At 36.7% G+C, this 12,292-nt stretch overlaps 2 protein-coding genes across 2 annotated transcripts; both read left to right on the top strand.

The window, feature by feature from the left end:
- The first annotated feature begins 1,760 nt into the window (after positions 1-1,760).
- LOC125222481 (oxysterol-binding protein-related protein 1C-like) lies at positions 1,761-8,555 on the top strand. Its single transcript, XM_048125122.1, has 10 exons — positions 1,761-2,540; positions 2,960-3,316; positions 4,715-4,814; positions 5,314-5,756; positions 6,318-6,473; positions 6,717-6,884; positions 6,962-7,102; positions 7,319-7,546; positions 7,781-7,894; positions 8,182-8,555. The coding sequence occupies exons 1-10, from the start codon at positions 2,049-2,051 to the stop codon at positions 8,347-8,349; spliced, it is 2,367 nt and encodes a 788-aa protein (XP_047981079.1). The 5' UTR covers positions 1,761-2,048; the 3' UTR covers positions 8,350-8,555.
- Positions 8,556-9,028: 473 nt separating this feature from the next.
- Positions 9,029-12,092, top strand: LOC125185448 (multiple organellar RNA editing factor 1, mitochondrial-like). The gene is made up of 5 exons (XM_048081981.1): positions 9,029-9,438; positions 10,154-10,251; positions 10,329-10,394; positions 10,482-11,267; positions 11,805-12,092. The coding sequence occupies exons 1-4, from the start codon at positions 9,092-9,094 to the stop codon at positions 11,261-11,263; spliced, it is 1,293 nt and encodes a 430-aa protein (XP_047937938.1). The 5' UTR covers positions 9,029-9,091; the 3' UTR covers positions 11,264-11,267; positions 11,805-12,092.
- The last annotated feature ends 200 nt before the right edge of the window (positions 12,093-12,292 follow it).

Here is a 12,292-nt window from a genome sequence, read left to right as displayed (position 1 = left end):
CGACCAACTAATTAAAATAATCATGTGATGTTTTACTTGAATTAAAGCTGCAACCTCTAGCAGTAGCACATGATACATATATTACTAATGGGATATTTTATGGGTATTAAATATTTTTTACAACTATATTACTCTTAATTGGAGAAGGAGTTGAGTTTTCAAACATGACCAAGAAATAAAATTAGAAAAAGGTATTTGTTGACTACTCTAGTAGAATCTAGATAAATGGTGGCACTATTTCATAAATAGACACATTCATTATTTTACTCTAAAATGAGACTATGGAGTCGTAATTTCGATGCATACATTCTCATTAGTCATTCTATACCACGTGTTGAAAATATGGTTTCGTAGATTTTTTCAAATTTCAATAGAATTACTATTCCATCTGTCGATGATTAAATATATTCTTTATTTCAAAGATTTCACAAAAATTAACGACTTTTAATTTTTTATAGTTTCTATTTATAAGGAAGACACACCCCCTTAATATCGGAATCGAATAGAATAATTGAATAGCTTTTTTTAAAAAACCATATAGTGACTGCACAAGGATATGATCACTTTCTAAAAGCTTCAACCATACACGAAATCACATATATGTCAAATGAATATAAAATTTATATGACGATCACTAAATAACTGTCACGCCTACTTTAACTATAGTTATATACTAGTAATTATATTTGTATGTAAATTCCACTAAGTACCAATTATTATATGCATAAAGTTAAAATCGACCACCTCATAATAAGCCAATCATATCATATGACCAGCATCTACTATATAACTAAACACAATCAAATATTTAAAAATAATATCATGAAAATTACTTAAATTTTGATAACTCTCATAAATTTTAAATATAATTAATATCTGAATTATATTTTTTCACTCGTTAAAATGAAAAGATGAAAAAAATACTTAATGTATTAACGCCGCTCAGCTATCACAAAATAGCGTAACTTTGTATCATCAATTGCTAATTAATTAGCCATCACAAATTAAGATTAAATTTTAGTTATTGGATTAGAAGTTTTAGTCATAGAAATAATGTCACATAAATTATATTTTAAATTAAAAAAAGTTATTAAATAAACTTAAAGGGTATTAACGTCGATTCACTCTCATTAAAACCATCTTAAAACTTTAAATTTACGTAACTCTATCGATTTAAATTATTTTTCATAAAAAATATATCAAATTAAAGATAATTTTATAAGGATTCCAACGAGATTTCAATTGCAAATGTTCCGACGATGTTCGGGAGATGAGATTTGATAAATTAAATTTCAATTTTCGTACATGTTGATAAGCAGATTTTATCAACAAATGCAAAAAAAATATCAATATAGTGTATGCAAAATTTCAATATAATGTAAGTAACATATTAATAAAACCGTGTTGATATTTTCTTGTACTTGTGTTGATAATGTCATGTTATATTGTTGATATTTGTAATACACTATGTTGATATAAAAAACATAATTATCATATGATAACATAATCCCGATATTACTTTTTGTTGATATTTTGTCTACTAATTATTGAAAATTTATTAGCAATCTCATCCACTCATTTCAAAATTTAAGAGTGTAAATTTAGTCTTAGTTTTGAATTATATTGTTATAAGCATTAGAGAACCTCAGTAGAATATACCAAAATACCATGATAGATTTAAAAAAAGAAAAGAAAAATTAGTACTCCACGTAATTATATATATGCCGTTTTAAAAAGGAGCAGCATAATAAAATGAATTCACCGGCGGCCTCAACAAAGACTACATCTCCGCCCCAAAGCCACCTCATCATCTCACCGGAAAACTCTCCGCGAAGCCCCTAACTTCTCTCTTCCAAATTCAATATCAATCTCATATCCAACCTATACTCACCACTCTCCTCTGTATCCTGTATCTATTCACACCTCAACTCTCTCTAACAAAATTGAATTACTGTTTCTTATTCATTCCTTTCTTTCATCTTTGATTTTCTCCACCAATTTTTTTAAGAAGGCAAGGAGTAATGATCCGAGTATCGAAGCTGTAAATTATGCTGGATTCCGGAATGTACCCCTTCTGCTGCGTCTCATCAATGGCGATCAGCAACTCCTCCATCCCTGCCGCCGCCGCGACCTCGAGGGTTTCGTCGGCGCGTGTTTCCGCCGCCGATCACGGCGCCGGTGCTGTGAGCTTGAGCAATTCGAACAGCAATCGCCACAGTCATAATCATGGTCAGAGCCGCGATTTGAAGATTAACGATATAGTTGGGGACGGGGTTTCGGGGATTCTGTACAAGTGGGTGAATTACGGGAGGGGATGGCGGCCGCGGTGGTTCGTGTTGCAAGACGGAGTGTTGAGCTATTATAAGATCCATGGGCCGGATAAGATTGTTGTTAATCAGGAGACGGAGAGCGGTTCTAGGGTGATTGGGGAGACATCGATGCGGCGGGTTATGAGGCAGCATAGCTACCAGAATCATCATCACTGGAATGGAACTTCTCCGGGGAAGAGCCGGACGCCAGTTGGTGAAGTTCATTTGAAGGTTTCGATTCTCTTTTTCTAAACCTTCTTTTTGTAGTTCATCATCAGCATTCGTGATTTGCGGACTATGTTTTTTATCTCTGAATTGGGAAATTGAGTGTTGTTGAATGAAGATTTTGGTTTTATTTTTTGTTCATTCAGCTTAAGATTTTCCTCTTTGCTTCATCTTGTTTTGGAAAATTGGAATGAAAGGATTGGCCATGTGTTGCCACTGAACGCAAGTCTTATTACATTAGTAATGCTCAAGAATGCATTGTATTTATTGATTTGCATCACCGTGATTCATTTAATACTTACTGTTTTGGTGTTGGTTAACTTGGTTTCAACTTTGCAGCAACATGTTTAGGATTTTATTTGATACTAGTACAATATTACAGAAATGTGTCTTAGGTCTTTTAAAAAATGATTATCTCTGTTCAGGTCTCGTCTATTCGAGAGAGCCGATCAGATGATAGGAGATTCTCTATTTTTACGGGTACAAAGAGGCTCCATCTAAGGGCTGAGAGCAGAGAGGATAAATTAGCATGGATGGAGGTATTGCAGACTATGAAGGACATGTTTCCAAGGATGTCCAACAGTGAGTTAATGGCTCCCGTGGACAACCTAGCTGTATCGACTGAAAAGCTGAGGCGGAGGTTGTTGGAAGAAGGGGTGAGCGAGGCTGTAATTCAGGACAGTGAGCAGATCATGAAGGATGAGTTCTCTTCACTGCAGAATCAGCTGATGCTCTTGAAACAGAAGCATTGGTTTCTCATGGACACATTGCGGCAGTTAGAGGTACATGTCAAGATTAGTAGAAATTCTCTTACAAATTCTTTTCGGAGTTATTCTATAGCTTCTTCACAGAGTTATGCACATTAAAGTGCTGTACATTTAGATCTTTTAGTGGCTGACTTGGTGTTTTGAGTGATTTTTTTCTTCTTGTTGTAGACTGACTATAAACACTCTAGATCTCTAGAACTAGAATTGGTTCTGAATGTCACTGTACTCATTGTTACTATATTCTTAAAAGTATAAATTATATTAGTGAGGCACCTTTGAGGCTTATTTCTCCCTTTGCTCTATTTTCAGCCTGTACAACATCAAGGTGTTTTTTATTCTTTTTAAATATTTATTATTATAATAATAATAATTATTATTATTATATTAATTATCTTATCCTAATTTAAGTTTTTACTCATTAACACTTGGTAGTATGCATAGGCTGTTAGATTTAGCTCCCCTCGTTGTAAGAAATGGATTACCCTATACCTATAATCTATAATTACTGGGATGTTGGTCTCTTGGGGTCATTGGAATGGATAATGTGGTAGATAAGTTCATTTTTGGTTGAAATTGGAAGTCCCATCGGCACAGATCTGATGATCTAAGGTTGCTCTGGTTTGTACCATATAAATGATAATTTCTGGTTTCACTCACTCATAAACAAGTGGGTTTTATCGTCAACCATCTTATTTAAAACAATATAATATTCCTCAGTAGCAGAATTTACTCTGACAGTTCATTAATGGTTTCTCAACGTCTTTCACAATTAGCCACCAGTTATCATTTGGCAGGTGTTGTCTTCTATTGCTCTGAAGAGGTAGATGCATCATCGTTCTTATGTCTTTTTTCATTGGTTCTGTTGTACGTAACGTTGATTGACTCGATACTTTTTGTTTGTGAAAATCCTTGATTTTGATAATTTCTTTGTTGTTGCTCATCATATCAATAAAAACTACTCCACCTTTTATATGTTTGCATGCAGGGAAACTTGCATAGAGTTAGCTTCTTTAGATTTTGATAATTGTTGATTGTGTGAGGTGCTCTTCTGTGTCATATCATACCCATCCTGGATACCTTTAATTCAAGCCCTTTACATTTTTTTATACACCCAATGTTTCTCTTATAATCATATACTCAGTGACTAAGTTCTGTGATGGCCTCATTGGCTGTAGTTTCATTTTTAGCCTTCTGGAGTAGTATACAATTTTTAAAATACCCACTCATTCTTTTGTTGCCATTTCAGTTAAAGGCATATGGTTTATTTTATGCAAATACCACTTTCTGGAATGGGTATATCTTGTGCATTATGTTGAACCATCCTGCAGAAGATATATCGAGACTCACAATATTATTTCTTTACTTATTGTTTTTCATTAGTTTGTGGCTGAAACATTGTTGCTAAATTTGTAGACAGAAAAAGTGGATCTGGAGAATACAGTTGTTGACGAGAGTCAGAGGCAGTTAAAAGAAATTGGAGCATCCTCTAGATCAAGGCAAGATAAGTATAGTGGTATGCTTCCCCATTCATTCTAATTTTTTTGGTTGACTTAACATCATTAAGCCAAATCATGATTTTCTTAAGTCCTGATGACCGAGACCATGTGAATGGTATTTTATTTAAGCTCCCAAGTTTTCTGTTGTCAGTAGGTCTGTAGTTCTTTTACATATTGTTTCATGCTGACAACCTTTGCCATCATCTTTGTTTGGGGGGATCTCAATGGATTTGATCAACAAGTTGGACTAAAAAGCTCGTAAATGTACATGTAAATACCGCTTATCATGGAGTATTTTGAAATTTAGACTTTGCAATTCGTTAGTTTGTAGCATATACTGGGAGTGACAATGTTTGATTGCCTAATGCTGTCAAACTTTTCATTCTGTTTTGTTAGTTTTAAATTTTTTATTATTATACATCCATAAATACTAGTATATGGTAAATCTTGCATCTCCAATTTAGTGTTTGAATAAACTGAGCCACTCCTCACTACCTTTCTGTATACTTCTATCAGAAAGTGCCAGTGAGTCTGAATATGAAAATGAAGGAGCTGGTGCAGCTGACGAAGACACAGATGAAGAAGATAATACTTTCTTTGACACCAAGGATTTTCTTTCTTCTAGCTCTTTTAAGAGCAATGAGTCCGACTTTAGGACATCGTCATTGTCATCTGGTGACGATCTTAGTACTTTTGAATCTGAGGATGGTATTGATCCTGACATTAGATCTGCCGGAAGAAACTTTCCTCATGTTAAGCGTAGGAAAAAATTACCCGATCCTGTCGAGAAGGAGAAAGGAGTGAGTTTATGGTCAATGATCAAAGACAACATCGGGAAGGATCTCACGAAAGTTTGTCTCCCTGTCTACTTCAATGAGCCTCTCTCTTCTCTGCAAAAATGTTTTGAAGATGTTGAATATTCATATCTTCTTGATCGAGCTTATGAATGGGGGAAGAAGGTAATGATTTTAATGTTTATCTTATTATCTGCTGGTACTTTATTTTGTTGATACACTGGCTGCACAATTGCATCAGACATGTTTTCTTTGTTACATCTCTCTCTATATAGTTGACATAATAGAAAGTTAGTACAGTGTGTTCTCTGATATTTCATTGCAATTGGTTTTTATAGGTCTGGGAATTGAGGGTTGAATTTGGTGCACTACATGTTAGCCAAATAAGTTATGATGTTTTGCATTTCCTATACATCAAAGCACCCTCCTTGTAGTCATTGAAAGTGACATCCATTTTGTTCAACAGAAAGTTTCATAATTGATACTAGTATGTATTACCTTTCTAGCTTTTTTCGTCCAATCAGCTGGTGCTATGGTGCAGATAACCTGTGTTATTCTGAGGTCTGAATTTTTGTTGTTGATTTGCATTGCGTTTTCGATAAAATTGGTCTTAACATATTAATCTAGTTTCTAGAGTTTGATGTATCATGGGTGCTCCTCTTGCAAGATGCTTCTGTTTTCACCCTTTAGCAACTGACTTATGATTTACTATTAAATTCTTTTTAGGGTAACAACCTAATGAGGATTCTAAATGTAGCTGCATTTGCTGTATCTGGCTATGCTTCTACAGAAGGAAGAATTTGCAAACCTTTTAATCCATTGTTAGGGGAGACTTATGAAGCTGATTATCCAGACAAAGGCTTGCGATTTTTCTCAGAAAAGGTATCAGTTTGTTATGAGGAACTAAAAATTTTGGTTGCTAAGATAGTTTTGTTGACTTTGCTTTGGAGATCTTTGACTGGCTACAATCTTGTAAAAATTGTCTGAATTTGTTATAACTGCACAATAGCTCAAAACAAAGAACTTACCACTTCTAATCTAAACAGAGTGCTAAGTTATAAGTGAATTTCTTTTTTTTATTTTCTTTTACTTTCAATGTGTACGAAAGTGGCTCCTTTGGATCAGGTGAGTCATCACCCCATGATTGTAGCATGCCATTGCGAGGGCACAGGCTGGAGATTTTATGGCGATAGTAATCTGAAAAGCAAATTCTGGGGTCGGTCCATTCAGCTTGATCCAGTGGGCATTCTGACTGTCGAATTCGATGATGGAACAGTATTTCAATGGAGTAAGGTATTCTCACAAATCATTGCTGATTTTTATCTTCTCCAAGTTTATTTCATAGACAAACAAAGACCTTTATCTGACAGGTTACAACATCAATATATAATCTCATTTTGGGAAAACTATATTGTGACCACTATGGTACTATGCGGATACAAGAAAATTACGACTACTCTTGTAAGCTTAAATTCAAGGAGCAGTCCATCATAGACCGGAATCCTCATCAGGTGCTCTCTCATACTCATGTATAGTTGGAAATTATAAGGAAATGGAACGGCATATTTTATGGAACTGAACTATCTTAATTTTTTCCATGTGAAATTGTAAAACAAATAATCTGCAATCAAATAGTGTCTAAGCATATATTTTTATGCTTCTTAGTAATTAGGCTTCTGGAGTATTATTCTTAAGGGTGTCTCCATAAAACAACTTTGAGAATGTAGGTGCATGGAGTTGTCCAAGACAAGAGTGGAAAGACGGTGGCAACATTGTTTGGGAAATGGGATGAGAGCATGCACTATGTTGATGGAGATTGCTCCAAAGGAAAAGGTCATGAATCTCTGTCTGAAGCTCGATTGCTATGGAAACGCAGCAAGCCTCCGCAGTTCCCAACACGTTATAACTTGACTCGCTTTGCCATCACAATGAATGAGCTTACTCCAGGATTAAAGGTGATCTTTTTGGAGACGAATTAATTTTGTACAAATGTTGTCCTGTTTGTTACCTATCGAAGCCAGTTTTGTTGGCCTACAATATATTACAGCATGTTATTGTGAAATAGTTCTGTTTAGTCTTGTGGACTCGATTCCATGACATGGATCCCAGAATGTATATGTGTCATTACTCGTTTTATGGTTTTGTATTGACATTGGATTCACTGACACCGACTCAACACCTTTTTGCAGGAGAAGCTACCCCCAACAGATTCAAGATTGAGACCTGACCAGAGGTGCTTGGAAAATGGTGAGTACGAGAAGGCGAACGTTGAAAAATTGCGGCTAGAGCAACGTCAACGACAGGTAACTAGTTTGATCTTGAAATTACACGCGTGATCAACATTTTTACGACTAATGCAGGCTTCAGCCGTTTTAGCCCATAAGCTTCCATGATACTTCTCTGATTAAACATTAAAGTTCAGCAACATGTGCGTATCCTCTCGGCTATCATATAAAGCCATGAGGGCGGGGGCGTTTACTTTGAGTGATACATTATATTGACAACACATTAGATTGAGTATTTAAAGAAATGACATGGTGAAGATTGTTCAATCTATTAAAGCATGTGGTGGATTTGATTGGGAACACAGGCTAGGTCGATGCAAGAGAAGGGGTGGAAGCCACGTTGGTTTGCGAAAGACAAAGGATCGGAGACATACCGTTATGTTGGTGGATACTGGGAAGCTAGGGAACAGGGCAACTGGGAAGCATGCCACGATGTTTTTGGTAATATACATTCTGATCACACTATAGACTGACGTAGAGAGGGAAATTGGTCCTTGATTAGTTTTGTTCGTTGGTAGTAGTTAGGAAATGATGAGGATTGGTCTGTATGAGTTGCAAATATACATATATGAATATATATAAGTGTGTATGTCTCCTATATAAACTGAAATCGAATGTATTGGCAAAGATGAAGCAGCGAAGTTGTTTCAACCTTAAATACGTACTCATTGCATATTCATTTGGGTGTTATACTATTCATTTGCTAAAGTTGAACACTTTTTCATCTTCTCTTCCTCTTTCCTGAAATTTGGTAGTCCTAGTATAGATTAAAGCACGATACAATTACAGAAAAGCACTAAATAAATACGATAAGCAAGACAATTAGCAAAATCGTCGGATATTCAAAAATTAATGGTAGAAAGTGATAATTTTGTTCGAGTGTCCATGATTATGAGGGGATTTGAAATCACTATCAAACATTGATCGATATTGCAAAGGGTGCATGATATCAAAAGAGGAATTATTTTATGTAGTTTCAATTTATGTTTTTTCAATGAAGAATTATTTTTATTTTTACTTTGTCTCTGACAAAACGAACTACTATATATCTAAAATTAAACATATTAGTACGATATTCTATTCTTCTTTATTTAACACTAAAAACAAATTTACATTTAATCTCGCATGATAAATGGATCATCTCCCTGATACTAGTTACAAGTAACTTCCAAATCCTTAAACCCCCAAAAAGCCCTAACTTCCCTCTCTGAAGCTATGGCCTTCCGTCCACTTCGTCTCCGACGCCTTCTTTCCCTTCTAGACCACTCTGTCCATGGCTATGGCTACAAACCCAAACCACTGTCCTTCCTCTCCGCCGCTCGCCTTCTTCCATCCCCTACCCCGCCTCCGCACTTTACGCGCCGCTCCTTCACTTCTTCCACCACCCTATTCCGCAAGGGATTCGATCCGGAGACGGACGAAATCGGGCCCGACACAATCCTCTTCGAAGGCTGCGATTACAACCACTGGCTCATCACCGTCGATTTCCCCAAGGATTCCAGTATTCCACGCGAACAGATGATCGAAACCTATATCAATATCGCTGCACAAGTCTTCGGCAGGTCTGTCGGTTCATCCCTATTTCTGTTAAATTGTGATCAAATTATGGCTAATTCAAATGTGATTTGTACCGTTAGTGAATGGATAGGTCACTATTTCATCAATTGAACAGAAGTCGAAATGCTAGCTGGTTTCAGTGAGTGTGGTTATAGTGCCACCGTATCGTGCTTTCTGAACAGTATTTAATTATATTTGATAAAAACTGCTGGGATTGGGATGACTGATGCTGATTGGTGTTCGCTTTAGGATAATGAATTATTTGATGATTTAAGGAATGGCTCCCTCCCAGAGCAAAAAATTGGGTGGATCTTAGAGGAACAACTTTAAGGTTAGGGATCAAACGGGGGCTTTTGACACTTCAATCAAATCAACATAACATGCTTATATGTTGAATGTCGATGCGGTTATATTCACACCATGTATTATCATTATTGTTTTTCCTCTTCATTTTGTCCGTTGTTACTGGTTAGAAATTAGGAAGGGTGTTCCGAATTTCCGATATAACTTCTTGGAAAAGTAAGCTAGTATAAATGGTGTTTTTTTTGTTGGGTATATTTTCTCTTGATAATTTGGAGCTAAACACAGTGTACTGATTTCCCTGCACTTAATTATACTATTACAACTGTTGGCTGCACCAGTTCATACTGTAAATGCATTTAGGGCTGTGAGCATAGCTTGATACATTGCCTGACTCATCCTTTGATTGTTTTTCTTTAGTGTCGAAGAGGCAAAGAAGAAAATATATGCACTGAGTACAACAACATATCAAGGTTTTCAGGTTGAGTGTTCAGAAGAGACATCTGAAAAGTTTAAAAGTAAGTGTAGCTTTTGCGACAATTACACTGCACAGTGGAGTTTCAGCCATTTGTTGACTAAAAGTTTCTGTCGTTAGGCATTCCGCAAGTGGTATTTGTATTGCCAGATTCCTATATTGATCCAGTAAATAAGGAATACGGAGGTTAGTTCCATTACTGACTCTCTGAATGTGTCTTTTGGATTGAACCATTGTTCTTACTTATTGTAAGCATGGCCATCACATTTGTAGGGGACAAGTATGTCAATGGAGAGATTTTTCCAAGACCGCCTCCAGTGCATTATGGGAGAAGAAGCAACAGGGATAGGCGTCCAAGAGAGCATAACTATGGGCCGCCTCCACAGCAGAACTATGGGCAACCACCACAGCAGAACTACGGGCAACCACCACAACAGAATTATGGGCCACCACCACAACAGAATTACAGGCCACCACCGCAGCAGAATTACGGGCCACCACCACAACAGAACTATGGGCAACCACTACGACAAAATGTCAGGCAAGCACCCCAGCAGAACTTTGGGACACCACCTCCGCAGAACTATGGGCCTCCACCCCAGCAAAATTATGGGTCACCACCCTACCCGAGCAGTGCATCACCTCAGCAGCAGAACTACAAGCCACCACAGACCAGTTATACACCACAGCCACAACACAGCTACGGATCTCCATCACAGCAGAGCTATGTGCCAAACCCACGTGGAGGTTATCCAAATTCACCTAATTTACCACCTCATCCAAATAATAGTTCGGCTGGATCGGGTGAAAGAAGTGGCTATAGTATCTCAGAACACAATCAAAGAAATGCTACGCCTTCTTTTCAGGGAAACTTCAACCAAGCAGAGTTTGAGACTGATTATGCACAGGAACAGGGAAGACATCAGACTCAGAGCCATGCACGACCTGGACAAAGGGGATATACGCAAGATACTAATTACGGCTCTTCACAAGATGGAGGTTTTGGGCAAGTATCTGGGGGATATAGAAACTTTTCATCTTCCCAAAATAATTGACCTAGTGAGTCTGTTTATCCTTTGTTTACTCTTGTTGCCCTTTTACTTTACAGCTCTGTGTATTGTGAATATCTGGCGATTTCGCTTGAAGGTTGCTATATCGTGTGCATGCGAGTTTGTTGTCACTTCGTAATTGTTATGTCTGGTAATTAGAAATTTTACATATTTCTCATGTCTTTTAGCCCCATGTCTTGTTAATGTTGGCAAATGAAAGAAAAATAAATACAACAGTATCCCACGTCTAAAGAGATAACTGAAACCAATATATAAGTTTAATGGGCCACTCCTCCTATCATCAATTGGTCTTAGGATGGAACCCTGTGGATTTCTATTAGTTCACTTGACTTTTTCCATGCTAGAACTATGAAAATAGACCATGCACTCTGTCACCACTGTTAACATACCGCACCAACCATTTATTATAGATTTGTGTTTGCTCTCTATGCATGTGTGTCTTTTTGGTATTCAAAACTTGCAGTGCATCATTGGCTGTCAGTTTAATAGGCACGCTTTGCTGATTTTATTTGTTTCTGTGATGTAGAGGATGTGTTTCAAGTAGCGGTGTGCACTAGAGGCTTTGCTGAAGGATATGGATAGTTTGTGGTTTGGAGCATCTGTGAGATATAAGTACTAAAGGATGTGCTATACCGTCTCGGTTTTAGACAATGAGAATCACCTTTGAACTTGTATTCTGATGATGAAGATCATTCTCTGCATACTATGTAAGTCACTGAACCGATCACATCTCTCCATGCAGTTTTCTTTGTTAATAATTTGCACCAACTGATATAGCTGAAGAGAGAAGAAGCATCTCAAGTTTTTCCTTTCCTCCTATTTATTCATGGCTTTAGGAGAGTTAAATTTGTTGAAATGCTCCTTTTTCATTTGTTTTTAGTGTGCATGTGACAATAAATAATACTATATCTCTAGAAAATATAATTACATTAATTCTAAGTGGGCTTTAGTTGAGCTTAAAGCAGTCATTCATGGAAGAAAAGCCCATTGTCTAAAAATGTTATAAAGCCCAAT

The sequence above is a fragment of the Salvia hispanica genome, chromosome 4 (genome assembly GCF_023119035.1).
Source record: "Salvia hispanica cultivar TCC Black 2014 chromosome 4, UniMelb_Shisp_WGS_1.0, whole genome shotgun sequence".
Lineage (NCBI taxonomy): Eukaryota > Viridiplantae > Streptophyta > Magnoliopsida > Lamiales > Lamiaceae > Salvia > Salvia hispanica.
The sequence above is the reverse complement of the archived record's forward strand: the minus strand, read 5'-3'. Positions and strand labels throughout refer to the sequence as shown.